We start from the raw sequence: 19,314 nt of genomic DNA on the forward strand, positions 1-19,314 counted from the left end.
CAGTAATTTCCTCCCCCGCCTCTGTTTGTCTTCTCTCTGCTTCTATTCCTTGCACACAGCCAAACTCCAATCCCAGGACCACTGAGGCTGTTGCAAATGCCATATCCTCTCCATAGAAGTGCATCCGGGTTTTGTGGACCTGAAACTGGGAGACCTTCTTGTAAAGAATATAAAATCAGATGAGATTGTGCATATTTAGAATGAGAAACAAAACCAAAACAAATTTTTAAAAGCCAATAAAAGGGGTGGCCGGTTAACTCAGTTAGTGTGGTGCTACTAACACCAACGTTGCCAATTTGAGGCCTGCAAGAGCCCCTGTGAGCTGCGCCCGCCTTAAAAATAAATACAAAAATATAAATAAATAAATCAACAAATAAATAAATAAAAGCCGATAAACACTATACAGTGTTCAGGAAAATAACATACTCGTATATACATTTACCACCAGACTTACCTCTATCATACTTTCATTCCTACGTTTTGGTTGTATGCTTTTAGGATAACCTCTTCATGTGACATTGATTTTTGTCATGTCATTTTCTTTAGAAACAATAAGAAAATCATTCAGTCTTTTCTCTAGCGCAATCAACTAAGTTTTTTTTATTGTTGATCGTTTAGAAAAGTTTCCTTCAGCTTTACAGCTCATTATTGGTAGTGTCGTAACATTTTAGGATTGTCGTTAAATTTAGGAAAATCTCTATCAAGTTTCTTTCCTACAGGAGCTGTAAGGTTTCAGATGTCTCATGTTCCTTCATTACTAATCTTGAAATGGTGTGGAGTTGATATCACCTATTAACACGTTTCTTGCCCATGTCTTCTTTACAAGGATGTAATCTGAGTTTTGTTATTTCTGTCGATGTTGGTATTCTGTGACAACTTCCTCTTAGTTAGATCCCCCAAAATGCCACAGCCACCCCAGTGATACCCGCAATCAGGGCAAGTGTGACCAAGCGGGAAGGTGAAGCGGTAAAAGGCAGCATTCTTAATCAACTGCAGTTAATCGCTTGCTTTGACAACTCTACCACAGTATATGATCCTGAGGCATTGCTACGACCCCTCCCAGGTCACTGAAAGTGCCTGCCCCGTGAGTGACTGTACGGTGTAAGCTTGGGGATTTCGGTAAATCCATTTCTGCCTCTCCCCAGAATGAAATCCCTACCCTGTTCGTGCTTGATGAATGTGGTTCCTCGTTGTGCCCTCCATTCAAGCATCACTTCTTCCAAGAGGGCTCCGGAATAGGTTAGCTGCCCCATGAGGCTGGAGGCCATGTCTGTCTGTCTTATCTCACCCTGTACCTTCAGTATACTTTGAGCAGCGCCTGGTACATAGTAGAATTGTAGGCTCAGCAGGCTGAAGTGGCCTGCCAACGTCACCTAGACAGTAAGTACCAGCGCTGGGAATCAACCTGGAAGGAAGGAAGGAAGGGAGGGACGGAGGGAGGAAAGAAAGATGGGAGGAAGGAACTCTAGCTACGCAGATGGGCTGCAGGCCTCTGACAGAGAAATTCATTTCTTGCCAGACCCCTTCAGAGCCCTAGCTGGCTGCTTCCCTTCCTCCATCCTGGACGGCTGATTGGGAACTCCCAGAGGGTGTCTTCGGAGACCTGCAGCAGAGATCTCCCTTCCAGGCAGTCTTGGGAAGCATAGAAAAGAATGTGGACGTGGCTTTGAATCTTCAGGCCGCTCCTTAGCAGCTGTGTAGCTTTGGGCAAATTAGCATTACCTCCCTACACTTGGACGTCATCCTCTGCAAAATGGGGCCATGACAGCACCTCCTCCACAGCGTTAGACTCTAGTGTTATATTAAAGGAAGTGCTCTGGCCCCCGACGGTACCAAGCGGAAGCACTGTCTTGTAAACTGGGGCCTAAGCAGAAGTCTCTTCTTCTTCACTATAGTCTGAGCCTATCTCAGGCCCCCACCCCCACCCCAGTTCCCTGGGGTTCACCCAAGGCTTCTCCTTGTGCTTCTTTGCTGATGTCAGCCAAGACGACTAACCAGCTTGTTATGATAAAGTCACTCTGGAATGAGCAAGCATTCCTCCCTCCAGCCTCTTGCTTCAAGGGGTGAGGGGACACATCCATCGTGGGCCAGGCAAGGACCAGCCTCACTTCCGTAAGAAGCAGGAGAACCAGGGGTTGTGCATGTACTGGGTGCCAGGTACCATGGTCGGCTTTTCTACATGCTTCTCCTGTTTCCCACAGTCCTGTAAAGTAGCTACCATTATCCCTGTTTCAAGGGGGTGGAGACTGGGTTCAGCCAGGACAAACCACTTGCCTGAGCCCACACACATACTGAATGATAAAGCTGGGAAGGGACATTCCAGCCAGGGCTTCTGACGCTGTCCCCTGCTCTTCTGATTAGTCCTTATGCCTGGAATTTCCCCCTTAGGAAGTCATTCTTTTCTTTAAGGAATTCTCTTCTGTTAATGGCAAAGAACTCTCAAATTTAGTTTTAAAAATCGAACACTATTTTCTGTCTAGAATTAAAAACAACAGTGAGCTCTTCAAAGGAGGGAATGAGGCGGGTTTTTGTTTTTGTTTTTTGCTTTTGTTTTTCCCATGTCCTCGCTGCCTACTACAGGGCCTGGCATGGAGTGGGAGTTCAGTAGATGTTTGTAGAATGACGTGTGGATGCCCGAATAAACGAAAGCAGCAGCCCCCTCAATAATCGTGGCCTCTCCCTGTAGAATCATAGCTCATTCGGGCAAGGTGAGACCATCTACCCTACAGGTCACCGATTGATAGCATGTGGGCTATATGACTCCTAAGGAGGTTTTGTTTAATCCGTACAATGTCTTTTTAACTTTTTAATTACTTGCCATTATTTAAAAATTAGAAGCTTTCATATCAAATCCAGGCTTCCAGCTTGTGGCACTGTCACTAAAAATCTACCTTTCGCCAAACCCATATCCTTCCCTTCCCTGCACACAAGACTATAGTCCCCAGCCTCCCTTGCGGTTAGCTGGGACCATGTGACCACATTCTAGACGGTGAAATGTGAGCAGAAGCAATATGCACCACCTCACGCAGGGTCCCTAAAATCCTCCCACCCAATCCTCCACACTCTCTTCCCAGTCTGCTGGCCAGATACAGAAGTTCCAGGGGAGGCCTCTTAGCCCTTAGGGGACGGCAGAGCCACAAGACAGAAGGGCGGCCCAGTGCGGATGTGGGTGCGGGTGCGGGTAGGGGTGAGGGTGGGGGTGGGGGTAGGGGTGGGGGTGGGGGTGGGGGTGGGAGAGCCTCCTTGGCTGTGCGGAGCCCCCTACTGGCTCACATTGGACTATGGCAGGAACAGGCAGTAAACCTTTAGGGTATTAAGCGGCTGAATTTCTGGGTTATTTGTTAGAGCAGCCTATCCTGACTAATACAGCTTCTCTTGGAAAATCAGAAATCTGTAACACCGGGCTAACTTTTGCACGTGGCAGCAATGAGCTGGAATGTTTAACTGCTGCCCCCTTTCAGCATGGCTGGCATTTTCTTAGTGTATCCGATCTCCGACCTCAGTCTGCTTGACTCCTACAGTTACTTGATTTTGCAGCTCCTGATCAAATTCAGTCTCTCTCTCTCAGATATATGGGGAAAATTGAGGCACAGAGAGGACAAAGGACCAGCTCAAGGTCACAGTGTGTGGGGGCAGAGCTAAAACATGGACTAGAGTTTCCTAAATCCTGTGCCAGGGTTCTTGCTCAGGGACTTTCTTACTTGTGAGCAGAGAAGAGGTTGGATTAGGAAGTGAAAAAGGGAAGGTGTCCAAAGTCTAGGGCCCTTTTGGGGTAGGGGGGAGCTAAGTGGCCAAAAGAGGAAGGGGACACCCCGATGGTGGAGGGGCTAAAAAGAGGAGGAAGCCATGACTTCTCTCTGATTCCACAGTTTGCAAAAGGCTTAGAAATGTCCACAGGCAGCGCAAGGCTCCCTCCTGAAGGGACAGACCTGCCAGTCTTGTGGGGAAGCCTGGCCCCAATCCTCCCCTTTCCTCTCCCTCTTGGGAAAGGGCCCATGTCCTTGACTGCAAAGCTCCATGGACAAAAACAAACAAAAACCCCAAAAAACCAGGAACCAATTTTCCCTTCCAGACAATCAAATCCCGAAAGAAATGAATTTGCAAAATAATCCCATGGCAAGGTCAGTGCACCAGGAATGTCCCTGTGGGGAGGGCTGGGAGGGAGCTCTGTAAGGTATGGAGGTAGGTTCCAGGTGAGCTCTCACTGTGGCTATGCCGGGTAGCTTCTCTCCCGCCGCTCTCATAGCCACTGTAAAACGTCTTAATACCTTAAGCACCTGTCCTCCATGAATTTCCTGGAGTGCTCAGAAAAAACACACCCCCTAAGGAAGCATCCAGATTCCCCTCTGCACACTTTTCTGCAAGTGCAGTAATATTTACCATGGAGATGTCTGTAGACGCCCAGGGGCTCCTGAGGGGCCATGAACCCTGCTTTGTCTCCACGATCTTTCCTGCCCAGACCAGAACCCTGCCTGGAACCCACAGCAGCTTTGACAGAAATTTGGCTTGCTCATCACTTCTCCACAGCTATGTCCCCCTCCCCCGTTGGGGGCCCACTGGCCCCCGCAGCTCAGACTGGAAAAGGCTCTTGGAGACTTGAATTTGCAACCTTCGCTCTCCCAGCCACTACCACCCACCATCATCACCACATTGAAGCGAACAGGGAGAAATCATTAAATTGAGGGCATGGGTAGAGAAAAGAAAAGAGAGCGTCCCCTCAGCCTTCTAAAGTTGTTCAGCGCTGTTGGTGCAGAAAGGAAGGCCCCACTAGAAAACTCCAAGAACCCACGGGGGCCTTGGGCACAAAAGCTCTCAGTTGTCCTCAGAAGTGATTACATGGCAGTAGCACCAGAGGGGCATGAATGATAATAGCAAACCCTGACACAGGTCTGCAATCATGCCCCACACTTCTGAGATGCAAAACTTTATGAACAAAATAATTTAAGTTTAGCACCGAAGCTCCTTTGGTGGCCAAAACCTAACCTGAACAGATGTGTGAATACTCATACGTTATTCTCTGCAGAAGCATTGAGATGTTTAATTATGGCAGGCTCATCCAGACCCCACTGCTGTGTTATATAACATGTGGCATGTGCTTTCTAAACCCCCCAAACTCTCAAAAATCCCAAAACTCATGAAGGCCCTGAGACATCGGGGTTTTAGATAAGGGATTGTAGCCTGTGTCCATTCTAAGTGCTTTACATCTGTTAACTCAATCCTTGCAATAACCCTATAGGGTAGAACTTGTTCTTATTACTTCCATTTTATAGATGAGGAAACCGAGGCAGAGAGAGGTAAAGTGACTTGCTTCTCAGCTGGTGAGTGTTGGGGGTGGGATTCCAGAGCCCACCTCTGAACCACTCCACCATCTTCCTGGCTGGGCGAGGTAGGGGTGGGTAGGTGGTGTGGTCAAGTGCAAGGAATTACCATTTTAAGCTGCTTGCGCAACAAGGACACACCCAGGAGGGTGTTTGAGGAGTGAACGTGCTGTGACAGATGGTCTCATAGGGTGACCAACCCTCCTGGTTTGCCCTGGGCCTGTACTGGGTTTTGCCTGGCAAGCCCTGCATCCCTGGCAACTCCTCAGCACCATGCCACCAGGAGGGGTGGTCACCCCGGATCTTGGGGACCATGTGTCTCTTCCCTTAAGAAAGAACATTGTGAGCATCACAACGCACGGAGGGGGATTCTAGGGTCTGAAAATGCATATTGTTCACACAGTATGGTTTCTCAATGCAAACCAGGGGCACCTAACCAAGATGGGAAGGGGGGTAGGAGCCTGGAGGAACGGCTGGCTGTGTCGGATTTACCGAGAGGCAGTGTGTCTGTTCAACCCAACGCCTGCCTAAGGGGTTTCAGGGACAAGTGAGATCCTTTCCACTTGAACGTTGACTTTGGACTCCATTGCAAACACAGTGGGGATATTCCTGTGGGGTGGGGTAGGGTGGGGGGGAGAGTTAGTCTGATATAGCAACTTAGAAATGACTGGCTCTTATCCCCAACTTTGAATTTTAACTCGGTCAAGCCCACACCTGACTTCTCAGAAATAAGCTGCACCAGGGACTCATATTCACCTGCCCAGGCCTGTCTGGGTGCAAAGAAGAGTCCCTTTGAGAAGCAAGGTGGGGGCTATGGAGGCAGGAGAGAAACATGCGTGGGCTCAGAGAGAGAGAAACAGCCTCGTGTGCTGAGGGTCCCAGAGGCTCCTGAGCAGGGTGAGGAAGGACAGGGGTGGAACGCTAATGCCGTACAATTCCCATGACCGCTGAGGATTCCCCCAGTCAAGAACACAGGCGTGTGGCTGCTGGTGAAACATGGCCGACTGAACACACGTATTTACTTCTACTATGTTTTGAAATTCCAATAAAATGACATAAAGGCATTTTTTTTAAAGAAGGCATACCTATCCACGGGAACAAAGAGAACATATGAGGAGATAGGAGCATGTAAGAAGATTCAACCAAATTCTGGAAGCTGGAAAGGAGATGGTGAGTGGGGACTGATATAAGAAACTCGAGAAGTTGAAACCTGAATGTTCAGAGGGAGCCATCAGCACATAAGGCAATTTAAGATCCTTAGAAAGGCTCAGGGATTGGAGAGACCAGGAACCACCTAAGACTGAGGGGCAGGGCAGGACTAAAAATGGAAGGGTTGATTGCTTATCATCTGGGGAACAATTGGGCTTCTAGGTCTCCTACCCCAGCTGGCACAGACAGCACAGGACCTCTCCCCTCCACAGCACTTCTGCTGTGGGAGAGGCCGGAAGATGGTCATCTGAGATAACATTCACCCAAGGCTAAGCACAGGGCCTGGAATATAGTAGGTTCTTGGTAAGTTATTGTGTCATTGTTATATTTAGATGACCTCTTTCTGTCTTGTTTTCTTATTTTCCTTCCTTGGTCAGGAAGAGCCTCAAAGATATGTGAGGTCAGACAATTGAGTTTGCAGACTTGTTGCAACGATATTGTGAAACTTTTTTGATATCAGGGATTATTCATTATGAATTTGTACCAAGTGGACGAACAGTTAACCATGTTTACTATTTGGAAGTGCTGAAAAGGCTGCATGAAAAAGGTAGACGACCTGAACTTTTCGCCAACAATTCATGGCTCTTGCATCACGACAATGCACCAGCTCACATGGCACTGTCTGTGAGGGAGTTTTTAGCCAGTAAACAAATAACTGCATTGGAACACCCTCCCTACTCACCTGAGCTGGCCCCCAATGACTTCTTTCTTGACCCGAAGATAAAGGAAATATTGAAAGGAAGACATTTTGATGACATTTAGGACATCAAGGGTAATACAACGATAGCTCTGATGGCCATTCCAGAAAAAGAGTTCCAACATTGCTTTGATGGGTGGACGAGGCATTGGCATTGGTGCATAGCTTCCCTAGGGGAGTACTTCAAAGGTGACCATAGTGATACTCAGCAGTGAGGTGGCGCTTTTTCCAGGATGAGTTCGTGAACTTCATTGTTCCATCTCGCTGGTATGAGGCAGGAGAGGTGAAGTGGATGGCAGAGTCTGGGTGCCTGGTGACACCCCTTTACTGATCCACGCACCCTCCTCACAAGTCAAGCTGTTTGATGTGACAGACATGGCTAGTTGCCTTTCAATATCTACCATCTTCTTCTTTAGTAACAGGACCCCTTTTTCAGCTAGCTGTCTTGCTTTCCAGCCTCAAGGCATTTCCCAGTCTTCTTTGCAATCAGGTGTGGCCATGTGACTATAGAAGTGGAATTCGTTGTGAGGAAATCAGGAAGTCAGGAAGTATCTTTAAAAGAAGAAAGCTCTTCTTCCACTCGGCTCTCTGGATTGCTGATGTGATGGCCAGTGCTCCTGCAGCTATGCTGGACCGTGAGGATAAGGGCCAGATGCTAGGAATGACAGAGTAGAGAGATGGAAGGAGCCATCTTCGTGGAGTTGCCATATTAGCCATGCATTGCTCTCCTTTGGACTTCTGCTACATGATAGAGAAACTTCTTTCTTGTGTTGTGTGCAATTTATCCTAATCCTGTCGGGTAAATTTGAGTTGGGGACACCCCTCCCTTGTCCTCTTGCCTAGTAAGGGATCCTAGAAGATCAGAATCAGCAGAAACCTGAGTTATTATAGAGCCTACAGGGCCAGGAACAAAATCTGGCCCATCAACGTATTCTTTAGCTCATGGAAAGTTTTAAAATTAGGAGATATTCGAACATGTTTTAAACATTCAAATTGTAGTTTCTGGCCATTTTAGAATAATCGGGGGATATCTGACGACAGTGAATTCATACCTGAGCACGATGGCATTTAAAGAAGGCATCTGCTCCCTCCATGCACAGTGCTGACTTCTATTGCTATCCTCTGAGCTACATATATGTCTATGTTAGCTCGTGAATATGGATTAGCCTATGAGCTACATACGCATATGTGTTATCGTATGAGCTTCGTATTATATGTGTTATTCCCACTCAATAGATGAGGAATTCGAGGGTCCCAGAGAACGTGGCCAAAGTCTCAGAACTGTGAGAGGTGGAGCCAGGACTCCACACCATCTGTATCCCATGCTTGCTCTGTCAGAATTTGCGTTTGCAACCTTGAATTCCCCAACCACTTATCTGAAGTTCACAGAAGAAAATAGAGCCCAGGAGGAAGAAACACTTAAGGACCCTCGTCACACTGTATCAAACCGAGGGTGCTGGCTCTCCTGGGTTTTTTCCTCCATATCCTCAGTGCCTGTCACAGGGACAGCCTAGGGAACTGTGTGCTGAGCTAATGAAGTGACACAGCCAGATGGTAGAGCAGTGGTGCAAGCCCAGGGCTCCTGCCTACCCACCCAGGGCTCTGCCCCCACATCTGGCTGCTGTCTGACCTACCCTGCTTTCTCCTGGATCCTGACAGAGGTCAGGAGCACAGGCTCTGAGGTGTGGCATATTCACACCCAAATTCCAGCTTCATCTTTTACTAGCTGTGATCACTTTAAGCCTTGGTTTCTCCATCAGTGAATGGTGCTAATCTTGGTGCCTGCCTCGCAAGGCTGCTGGGAGGATAGATGAGATCAAGCATGTGAATCCCTTCTCTCGGTGACCAGCTTGATTAATAATAGCTGTTATTGTGACATGTATTTTGTGTGAGTTTCTGGGCTGGGGAAGGATTAATTTGCCCATGTCTTGAAATCCTTTCCTTTACGGTGTCGACTTGACCTCCCTTAACCCAAGGAAGGCTGAGCCCTGCCCTGCAAAGGACTGGACACAGGTCATATTCAGGTGAGGGCTTCCCATACAAGGTCTGACAATTAAGTTCACAAACTCATCTAGAAAAGGTGCTACATACCTCACTGCTGAATATCAGTACGGTCACCTTTGAAGTATTCCCCTTGGGAAGCTATGCACCAAAGCCAGCTCCTAGTCTACCCTTCAAAGCAATTTTGAAACTGTTTTTCTGGAATGGTCATCAGAGCTATCGTTGTATTACCCTTGATGTCCTGAATGTCATCAAAATGTCTTCCTTTCAATATTTCCTTTATCTTCTTTTGGGTCAAGAAAGAAGTCATTGGGGGCCAGATCAGGTGAGTAGGGAGGGTATTCCAATACAGTGATTTGTTTACTGGCTAAAAACTCCCTCACAAACAGTGCCATGTGAGCTGGGGCATTGTCGTGATGCAAGAGCCATGAATTGTTGGCGAAAAGTTCAGGTCGTCTAACTTTTTCATGCAGCCTTTTCAGCACTCCTAAATAGTAAACTTGGTTAACTGTTTGTCCAGTTGGTACAAATTCAAAATGAATAATTCCTCTGATATCAAAAAAGGTCAGCAACATCATTTTGACTCTTGATTTGGACCGACAGAATTTTTTTGGTCCTGGAGAATTGGTTGACTTCCACTGTGCACTTTGACGCTTTGTTTCAGGGTCGTATCAATACACCCATGTTTTATCACCAGTGATAACACAGCCCAAAACATTATCTTGCCTCTCCAAAAGGTCTTGGCAAACTTCAGCTCTCCTTTGCTTTTGTTCATCAGTGAGCTCCCTTGGAACTATTTTTGCACATACCTTTCACGTGCCAAGATTGTCAGTTAAGATTTTCCTGTTTCTCTATCGATGTTTACTTGGTCTGCTGTGCTTCTCTCAGTCAGCTGACAATTTTGATGCACAATTCGATAAATTTTTGCAATGTTTTCGTCAGTTCTGCTCGTTACTGGCTGCCCTGAACTCTCTGCATCAGTGACGCATTCTCTCCCCTCAGAAAAATGTTTAATGCATTTGTACACTGCTGTTTTCTTCATGGCATTAATCCCAACAACTTGGACTAACATGTCCCTGATTTCACTTCCACTCTTGCCAAGTTTAACAAGATATTTCATGTTTGTTCATTTCTCTCTAACTCAAGCTGAGACATTCTCGCGACAGCACACAAAAGTATGCAACAACATTAATGAACGCCACTCAGCAAGACACCGCCACACATCAACAGGAAAACAGCCGTGAGACACTAATACTGAGCTGTTTGTACAGTGCTGCCAATGGAAGAGCATGGTGGCAAGTTTGCGAATGTAATTGCCAGACCTTGTATATCTCAGGAGCTTGAGGACAATGACCTGAATTGCCCATTTACATTCCATCATTTCACCAACACATAACAAGTTTCTACTCTCCACCAGGCCCTGGGTCAGGGCTGGACATCTGGAAGAAGTTGAACCTGTCCACCCTTTGAAGACCATCTACCTGGCTGGAAAGGTTAAACAAGGTCACATGACTCTCCAGTACATGGAAATTGATGACACGTTTTATGGGACAGGGAGCAAAAGTGCTTCCTGGAGGAAGATGCATTCCTACCCCAGCAGAGATGCAAGATACTCACCCATATCCCTGTTCTCCTTTCCTTCCAGCATGCTGCTGGATGCCTTCCCCAGTGTCCCCACAATTCAGTGAGCCCACATGACCCAGCTGTGGTGACTGAATGTGGGCTGAAGTGCTGTGTGTGCCTTCTGAGCCTGGCCCATAAAAACCCAAAACATTCCTTGATACTTTCTTCCCCCTCTGAATGGCTGGAATAAAGATGGTCGACCTTGGGACTCACAGGTTGTAGATTGAGCCTGAGTCCCAGAAGGACTGAGCAGAGAGTTGCCACCCACCCAGAATTGTTAAGTGAGAATCAACTCAATTTCTAGCATATTTGTCAGGTATTTGTAACATTCTATTGTGTTGTAGGAGCTAGGGTTACTCTAGCAATACATTTACCTTGAAAGCCTGATTTACTTCATTATGTAATGCTTTCCCTTCACAACTTTCACAATTACATTTGGTGCTAGGGCACTAAGTTTCCAATGCTATTGTTACAATGTAAGACTTTGTTTAGCTGCAGATAATACTCCTGGGCAGCACTCATTGTTTCAGATTAGGATATCCTTATTAGTTCTGTTTGCATTGCTTTCTTATTGTTGGCTGGAATTAGATCTTGCACAAGATTTTTCAGGAAGGATATGTGAGAGTTAGAATTCCTGCATGTTTGAGAATATATCTGTCTTGTCTTCATAAGTGAATGATATGCTGTGTGGATAATGCATTTTGGGGAATCCATCTCTTTCCATCCCTCTTCCAACTCTATAGACATTGACCCACTATGTATTGACATGGAGAAGTTCAAGACCAGCCTGTATCGCCCAGGGTACTGGGCAGATACCAGTGATACATTCAAACTGAGTAATTGAGCAGAGTTTAATAAAGGAATTATTTACATACAGTTATAAGATGAATAAAGTCTGAGGAACTCATGAATAACATGGTGACTATAGTTGATAACACTATTGTATAACTGAAATTTGCTAAGAGAGTAGAACTTTAATGTCCTCACCCTGCTCCCAAGAGGTAAATATGTGAGGTGGTGGGTAATTGACTCGATGGAGGTAATCCTTTCACAATGTATACATATATCAAATCATTATGTGTACACTTTATATATCTTACAGTTTTGTCAATTACACCTCGAAAAAGCTGAAAATAAATTATTTACAAAGTGTGGGTAGCTGTAGCTGTCAGTGACCACCCACCCATATGCCCTCAGCCTCACCTCTGCATGGCAACACCTTCTTACTGCTAATACCTGAGGCAGTCTCTCTTCCCCCCCACCCCCCTGCATCCACCATCTCTTTGCTGCAGGTGTTTTCTAGCCATGGGAGCAAGCTTAGCCAGTGTGTTGAGTTTTCTAGCCATGGAAACAAGCTAAGCCAGTGTGCTGAGCAAGCTGAGTGCAAGAGGTTAACATCCTGGAAGCAGCCCTCAAATAATGTCAGAGGGCGATGCTGATAAAGCTTCCTGGCTCTTCTCTTGGGTTAACTCTGACACGTACTCTACATCATCTCCCAGAATTCCCTGAGGGACCGAGATCCAGTGCCCAGTCTGGTAACCTGCCCACGTCGGCTTCTCTCACTTCTTGTCTTACTTCTGCCAGCATCCCCCTTTCCGTGTTTCCTGGGATCTCTCCCCAAGTAAATGACTTGCACTCCAATTTTTGTCTCAGGCTCACCTTCTGGGGGAAACCTAACCCAGAGCAGAGTTTAGGGAAAGCAATAAAGGGTGTTGCAGTAGCTTGCGGCTAGTAACAATGGAATCATTGCCTTTCAAGAAAGGGACAGGAGAAAAGGGTGTGGTAGGGAGAGGACCACCTGCCATGTTTGGCTGAGAGACACAGGTAACCCAGCGATGTGCAAGGAGGAGGAAGAGAGGGAATACGTATGTATCCTGACTTCTCCCTTCTTCCACCTTCTGATCTCCTGCTGGTGCCCCATCCACCAAACCTGACCAGAAGCCAGAGGGCAAGAGAGCCTGGTGTGTTTCCATAGTGGTCAGGCTGCCTGGCACAAAACAGTGTGGAGAAGGGTGGAGAGTCCCTGGGGGGAGGGAGAGGGGGTGTCAACAGAAGATTTGCAGCATATAGCCTGGTTATTTTCCTTTGTGTTTGACCTGCTTGGAAAGCAGCATCTGGACACTCTAGGATCTGGGGAAAGGCTTTTCCAGGTGTCAGGCTTGGAGTTAAGTAAGGTGCAGAGACTGAAGAGGCTGGGGTGGGTAGGACCCAGCATTCCTGTTACCTCCTGCTGTGGAACCTACCCCGAGACTTAGTGGCTTCAAATCACAACCGTTTTATTATATACCACACTCTCACAGGTCAGGAAGGTGGGCTGGGGTCAGCTGGGGAATTCTTTTGTTTCACATGGCATGATGGGCGTCACATATTCAGCTGGCAGCTGTTCTTGTCTGGAGGGTCCAACATGGCTTCCCTAACGTGTTTGGTCCCTTGGTGGTGATGGTGGAAAGGCTCTGCTCAGCTGGACTGTTGATGAGAGTGACTACGTGCCGATTCTCTCCTGTGATGGTCCCAGGGTAGTTGGCTTTCCAATATTGCGACTCAAGGTTGCCAGAGAGAGAATGTTCAGGAGACCCCCATGGAAGCGGCAAGGCTTCTTAGGACCTGGACTCAAAGTTCAGGAATGTCAGTTTCCCCACACTCTATGGGACAAACAAGTCACTCAGTCCAGCCCAGGTACAAAAGGAGGAAAATTATACTCCCATCTCACAATGGGAGGAGTAACAAAGAACTTATGTCACCTTTAATGACCAGCAAGTCATCCAGGTTGGCTGGTGTTTAAGGAATGTGCCGGGAAGTGATGTGACGTTAGAGGTTAGAGACGGACTGGAATGTCAGGGCAGGGGCTGGGGAAACAGTAGTAACGGGGAGAGTGAAGCTTCTAGAGGCAGGTTCAAATTCAAATCCCAGCTCTGCCACTTACAACACACGTGCTAAGCAGGCTGCTCCTTTCTCTGAGCCTCAGTGTTCTCATCTGCGCAATGAGATCGGTTCCTACATCACAGTATTGCTGCAAAGATTAAACGGGACGATGCTTATAAAGGAGCCATAATGATTTATCCTAAGTAACGCAGAGCCAGGAAAGGGCCTCACAAAACACTCCGCTGGTTTCCACAGTGCATCAGAAGAATCATTTTTGACCTGCTTTCTGCCTCGCTCCCACATACAACCCAACCCAAGTCCGGTTGATTTTACCCCCTAAATGCAGCATGAATCCGATTTTCCCCACCGCCGCCGCCAACCCCAGCATCTCCTCCAGGCCTGCTGCACGTGCCTCCTTCCTGCTCTGGCCCCTCTGCAATGCCCTGCCCTCACAGCAGCGCGCCCTGGCTTCACTTGCTCACCCTGCAACGTGCACATGAGCACTTGGGGAATCCTGTTGAAACAGACGCCAGTTCAGCAGGTCTGGGTGAAGTCTGAGACGCTGCAGTGCTAATTAGCTCCCAGGGGACTTCCATGCTGATGATTCCCGGACCACACTTTTGGAGTAGCTGGAGAATGTTTTTTTTCCACATAAAGTTTGATCCTGTCTTGTCTCCATTTAAAACCCTCCACTGCTTTTCCAGCACTCCTAGGGAAAGGACCTCACCACATCCATAGGGCCTGTGCCACCTACTTCTCATCTGGCTTTCTGGCTCCTTGCCCTCCACTCTCCGCCTTCTCTTTCCCCCTTATTTATTATTAATTTGCTTATGATATAATGAAATAAATAAAACACCATCCCACCCAAGCACTGGAACATTACCAATAACTTGAACATACCTGTAGGCTTTTCCCTTCTTCCCCCTGTCCTCTCCGGCCCTTTTCACCTGAGATAACCCTTCTTCTCAAATGTATGTTTAATCTTTTCCTTGATTTAATTTTTTTCTACCAATGCAAGTGTCTAAAAGTGCATATCTTGGGTTTTGCCTTTGTTACGCCTTCTGAAATTTGCACCATAGTGCAAAAAAAAAAAAAAAAGCAGTTTTTTTGTGACTTATTTTTTTTTACTTTACATGGTTTCTGAGAGAGATCTGGGTGGTTGTCTGCCGCTGTCTGCTGCTGACGTTCATTCAATTTTTCTGCTGTATAATGTGGTCCATGGTGTCAATATTACACAGTTTATTTGCGCTCTTGCCTGTGGATGGGCATGTGGGGTGTTTCCAATACCTGTATCATGCGCAGCGCAGGTGTGAACACATTCCCTGTTCTCTGGCTGAACACTGGCAGGTTTCTCGAGGGAAACCCATGCCTAGGAGTGGGGGTGTGCTGTGTCCCCCTCCCCTTCCCTCATTCCCCAGCTCCCTGCGGCCTCACACAAGAGGACTCCCCCTGGGTTGCCCTCTTCCACCCCCCCTCCCCCCACCCCTGCACCTCAGGCCCTCAGAGAAGCCTTCCCCGCCCTGCAGGCCACGGCTGGCCCCCATTGTAGCTCCCTAATTATACATTTCTGTTGTCTGATTATGTGATGAGCCGGGGTCTCGCGTGGCAGTTTGTTGTTCCGGGCTTTCCAGTCCAGCTCGGCCCGGCACACTGTAAGCACCCAGCGCGCACTCGAGGGCCCGGCGGCTGGAGGCAGAGCCCGCAGGTGGCTGCAATCCGGCATCCACCGAGCAGAGTTTTCGGGCGGGCCACGGCCCTGAGGGGACTCCTGTTTGTCCCCGATGCTGGGCCGGAGTTCCAGGAAACGCGCCGCTGGGGACAGCGGGGCGGGGTCTCCGGTGAGGGGCGGGGCCGGGGCGGGGCCGAGCCTGGCCCCGTTAAGAAAAGCGTGGCGGGCCGCGCTTACTTCGGGCCCGGGGGAAACGGATCCGCCACCCACCTCGCTGAGATCACCGACCTTGAGTGGCGAGAGCAGCGCCGGGGCGCACGCCTATCACCATGACCCAGACGCCCGCCTTCGACAAGCCCAAAGTGAGCGCGAGCGGGGACTCGGGGTTCGGGTTCCGCTTCTCGTCTAGCTGGAGGGCTTCGGGGCATCCTCCCCAAGAGAGCCAACTGGTCCTCCGCAGGGGCTTCCTTCCCTCAACTCAGTACCCGCTTTGCCTCTAGGCTGTTTAATGAGAGAGAGGGATATAGGGAGGGTACTAAATCCAGGGGCGCCTCTGGCTGGCTTCCAAGTTCTCCTTACGCTGACTTGGCCTCTCTGGGTCTCAGTTTCACCATCCGCCAAATGGGTATCTTAGCACTGGCTGCACTGAGCAGCTGCGTGAACATAGGTAGGGGACTTGACCTCTCTGAACCACGGCTTTTAAATGGGGGCTGGTGGCTACAACCATAGGTATCTAGTTTTGCACAGTGGGTGCTGAGCATTCCGTGAATGAAAACTTTATACTGTAACACTGTGATGGTTTTGTCAATGCCAAGGAGGCCAGGTCTGTGGGTGTGCCCGTGGGAGGAACCATGAGCCATGCCAGAGAAGGGATGGGGGGAGCAGGTCGCCCCCTCTCTCCACCGTAGGGGCAGAGGGTTGGGGTGGGCCTTAGGCGTTGGGCCCTGGTAAGGTTCGCTCTGGGCCAAGCTGCCACACTGCCCCCGAGGAATAACTCTCTTGTCCCTCCTTCCATTCGCTGTGGTGTTTTGGGAATGGTGGGGTCAGAGAGAGTCCAGGCCCACTTGGCTGGTTTCAGAGCGCTGAGATTTCATCCAGGGCGGAGAGTAACCCAGAAGTCTGCCCAGCAGAGTGAATCAGCTAGTAGGATTTGAGACCACTGAAGGGGTCAAGGGAAGGAGTGAGTTTCAGTCCGTGTCTACCGATCCATCTGAGAAACAGGTGTGAGCGATGATGGCCAGTATCACAAAAGTGATGGTGAGAATTTTGTGTATGTGTGTGTGTGTGAGTGGGGAGGACAGGAGAGGGAGGAAAGGAGGTAAAGCCTAGTTCCCCCGACTGCTGATGCCCCCACCATAGGGCAAATGCTCATCTGCTTCCTGCTAGGTGTTTCCAGTGCTGGGGCAACATTCCTCTCCCCCACCCTCATACCTCCTTCACACTTTGTCTTCATGTCCATGCCCCATCATTAGTGGTTATTTCCTTTAAAGGCTTTAAAAAAAATTATTTTTGGATTCCCTCTGCTCATGGGCCGGGGAGCCACCTTACTCTGATATGAATCCCAAGGCAATAGACAAAGCCCCTTGATATAGAGTGAAGTGGGACTTATGAAGATAAATAATAGGTAACACTTTTATAGAACTTGCTATAAGCCCCATTTGTTCCTTGAAACACTTTTATAACAGTCTCATGGAAGAGGGACTATTACTATTATCTCCCATTTTTGGCCTTGCCCAATCCTCTGATTCAAGCTGGCAGATCATTTCCCCTTCTGGGCCTCAGTTTCCACACCTGGGAAATGGGCTTCACTGCCTGTGACGATGTTCAGAGGCTAACAGCTGATGCTTGAGGGTGAAGGTGAAGTGTCATCCACTATGTACAGCAGGTGTAATAAATTTTATATTCGCGCGAGGAGGTAACATGCTTGAGCTGGCAGAGGAAGCCAGAAGGAGTGTCTCAGTCACTGTGACTGGAGCCAGCTCTCTGCCTTCCTATGGCAAATAGTAACTATTAGTATTAGTAGCTGGTGCTTATTGAGTTGGGTTATTTCTTTGTTCCAGGCACCATTCTGCACATGTTATCTGCATTAATGCAGTGATTCTATGAGGTAGCTGGTGTCATCCTGCTTTATAAATGAAGAAACAGAGGCATGGAGATTAACTAGGCTAGGAAGACCACACAGCTAGGAAGTAGCCAAGCTGGGGTTCCTGTGCCCCTACCTAGCCGTCTGCAGAAGCTTTTGGGGGCAGAAGTGCCAGTACCCCAGGTGCAGGCCTCTGTGACTTCTCATACCTACCTCCAGAGGAGGCCCAGGACCTGGCCGGCTTTAAGAAGGCAGAACAGGGTAGTGCTTTCCAAACTTAATGTGTATTCAAATCACCTAACTTTTCTTAATTTTCAAACAGAATCAGGAGGTCTAGCGTGGGGGCTGAGAGGCTACACTTCTGATAAACTCCCCAGTAATGCTAATGGTGCTAGTCCATGGACCACACTTTGAGTAGCAAGGCCTTAGGCAGCTGCCTCCCTGGTTTGATTACATCGTTCCAATAGATGCTTCCTGAGCACCTGTTGGGCATGGGAGGAGGAAAAAAGGGAGGTGGAGGTGTGGCCCTTATTAGTCTATTTTCAGAGGAGGCAAGGCTGGAGAATGCATGGCACTCTGGAGTCCTTTGTCGGGGGGCAGTGCTGGTCACACGCCTGTTATTGTATTAATAATAATAACAGTGATTGTCATTTGAGTGTTTGTGGGTATCTGGTACCTTCTGTGATTTAGCTCACAGAATCCTCTGGACAACTTGAGAAGACAGGTATTTTCATCCCTATTGATGGATGAGGAAACTGAGGCCTGGTAAGGTGAAGTCACTTGCACAGGGCTACTCAGAATCGAAGCTCCTGGAAGCTGTAGGCTGGCGAGTGAGCTGGCCCATGTTGGAACAGCTTCTACACTGTCCCTTTCTGATGCAGAGGAGAATTGGGCCTAAATCTCCGATCTACTTTTTTCTTTCTCATATTCGAATGTTTGCTCCAAGTCAGGCACTGTTCTAATTGCTTTGTATGTATTAACTTATTCAATGCTCCCTACTGCCCTCTGAGGTAGGTCCTATGATTCTCTTTATTTACATATGAGGACACTGAGGCTCGGCGAGAGGGGAAGGAACTTGTCAAAGTCACACAGCCAGAAAGAAGCAGGGCCAGACTGGAACCCAAATCTACCTGAAACGGCATGAATGCTGTTACCTGTTTTGCTAACTTGTCATCCCCACTTGGTGGGGGAAGAGTTAGAATCAGGGCAGCCTTGCACCTCAGATCGACTGGGCTGGGACCCCTACCTTGCTACTTACCAGTTACAGAAGCTCAGATGGGCAGCTTCCTGAACCCCAGCTTCTTTCTCTATAAAGTAGATTGAGAATACCAAGGCTCTTGGGGGAAATTGATGCTCTGACTGGTGCTTATGAAGTGCTGGGCTGATAAGCAGGAGGTCCTAAGGTCTGCATTTCCTCTCCGGGAATTGCTGTGGACTCCAGGAAGCCTCTCTTGGCATGGCCTACTGGTTCTCTCTCTCTCTCTCTCTCTCTCTCTCTCTCTCTCTCTCTCTCTCTCTCTCTCCTTCCTCTCTCCCTCCCTCTCCCCCTCCCTCTCTCTTGCCTTCCTACCTCAAAGCCCATCGTCAGCACTGCTTTGGGCTTTCAGTGCTTTTTCAGTTACCAGAGCCACCTGTTAAAATAAAAATGCCTTTGGGAAGAGCCTGCCTTATACCGTTACAACTCTTGTGGCAGGTGGGAGGGAGATCAGTGATTGGATTTCTTGGAAGCTTTCTCTTTGACAAGAGGAAGTGAGGACCAGAGAGGGGAAGTGTCTGGTCACACAGCAAGGCAGGGGAAGCCTGCCAGCCTCCAGATTCCATATCTGGCCTCAGATGGGCTTGGTCTTGGTGG

At 48.3% G+C, this 19,314-nt stretch overlaps 1 protein-coding gene across 8 annotated transcripts in view; it reads left to right on the top strand.

Annotated features, from left to right (window-relative positions):
• ADA (adenosine deaminase) overlaps nt 1–19,314 on the top strand; it is a 99,816-nt gene that overhangs the window by 59,017 nt on the left and 21,485 nt on the right. The window contains exon 1 of one of the 8 annotated variants that reach the window (XM_081033565.1): nt 15,564–15,741. The exons of 3 other annotated variants lie outside the window; for them this stretch is intronic. Coding sequence is in view for 3 of the 5 variants with exons in the window: in XM_081033562.1 (XP_080889688.1) it covers nt 15,709–15,741 (33 nt within the window). In the remaining 2 variants the exon portion in view is untranslated. Of the gene's footprint in view, nt 1–15,563; nt 15,742–16,455; nt 16,637–19,314 lie in introns of those variants that run through there. 4 more of the 8 variants (XM_081033562.1, XM_081033561.1, XM_081033567.1 and 1 more) reach the window with 4 other exon arrangements.

The sequence above is a fragment of the Rhinolophus hipposideros genome, assembly GCF_964194185.1.
Source record: "Rhinolophus hipposideros genome assembly, chromosome: 22".
Classification (NCBI taxonomy): domain Eukaryota; kingdom Metazoa; phylum Chordata; class Mammalia; order Chiroptera; family Rhinolophidae; genus Rhinolophus; species Rhinolophus hipposideros.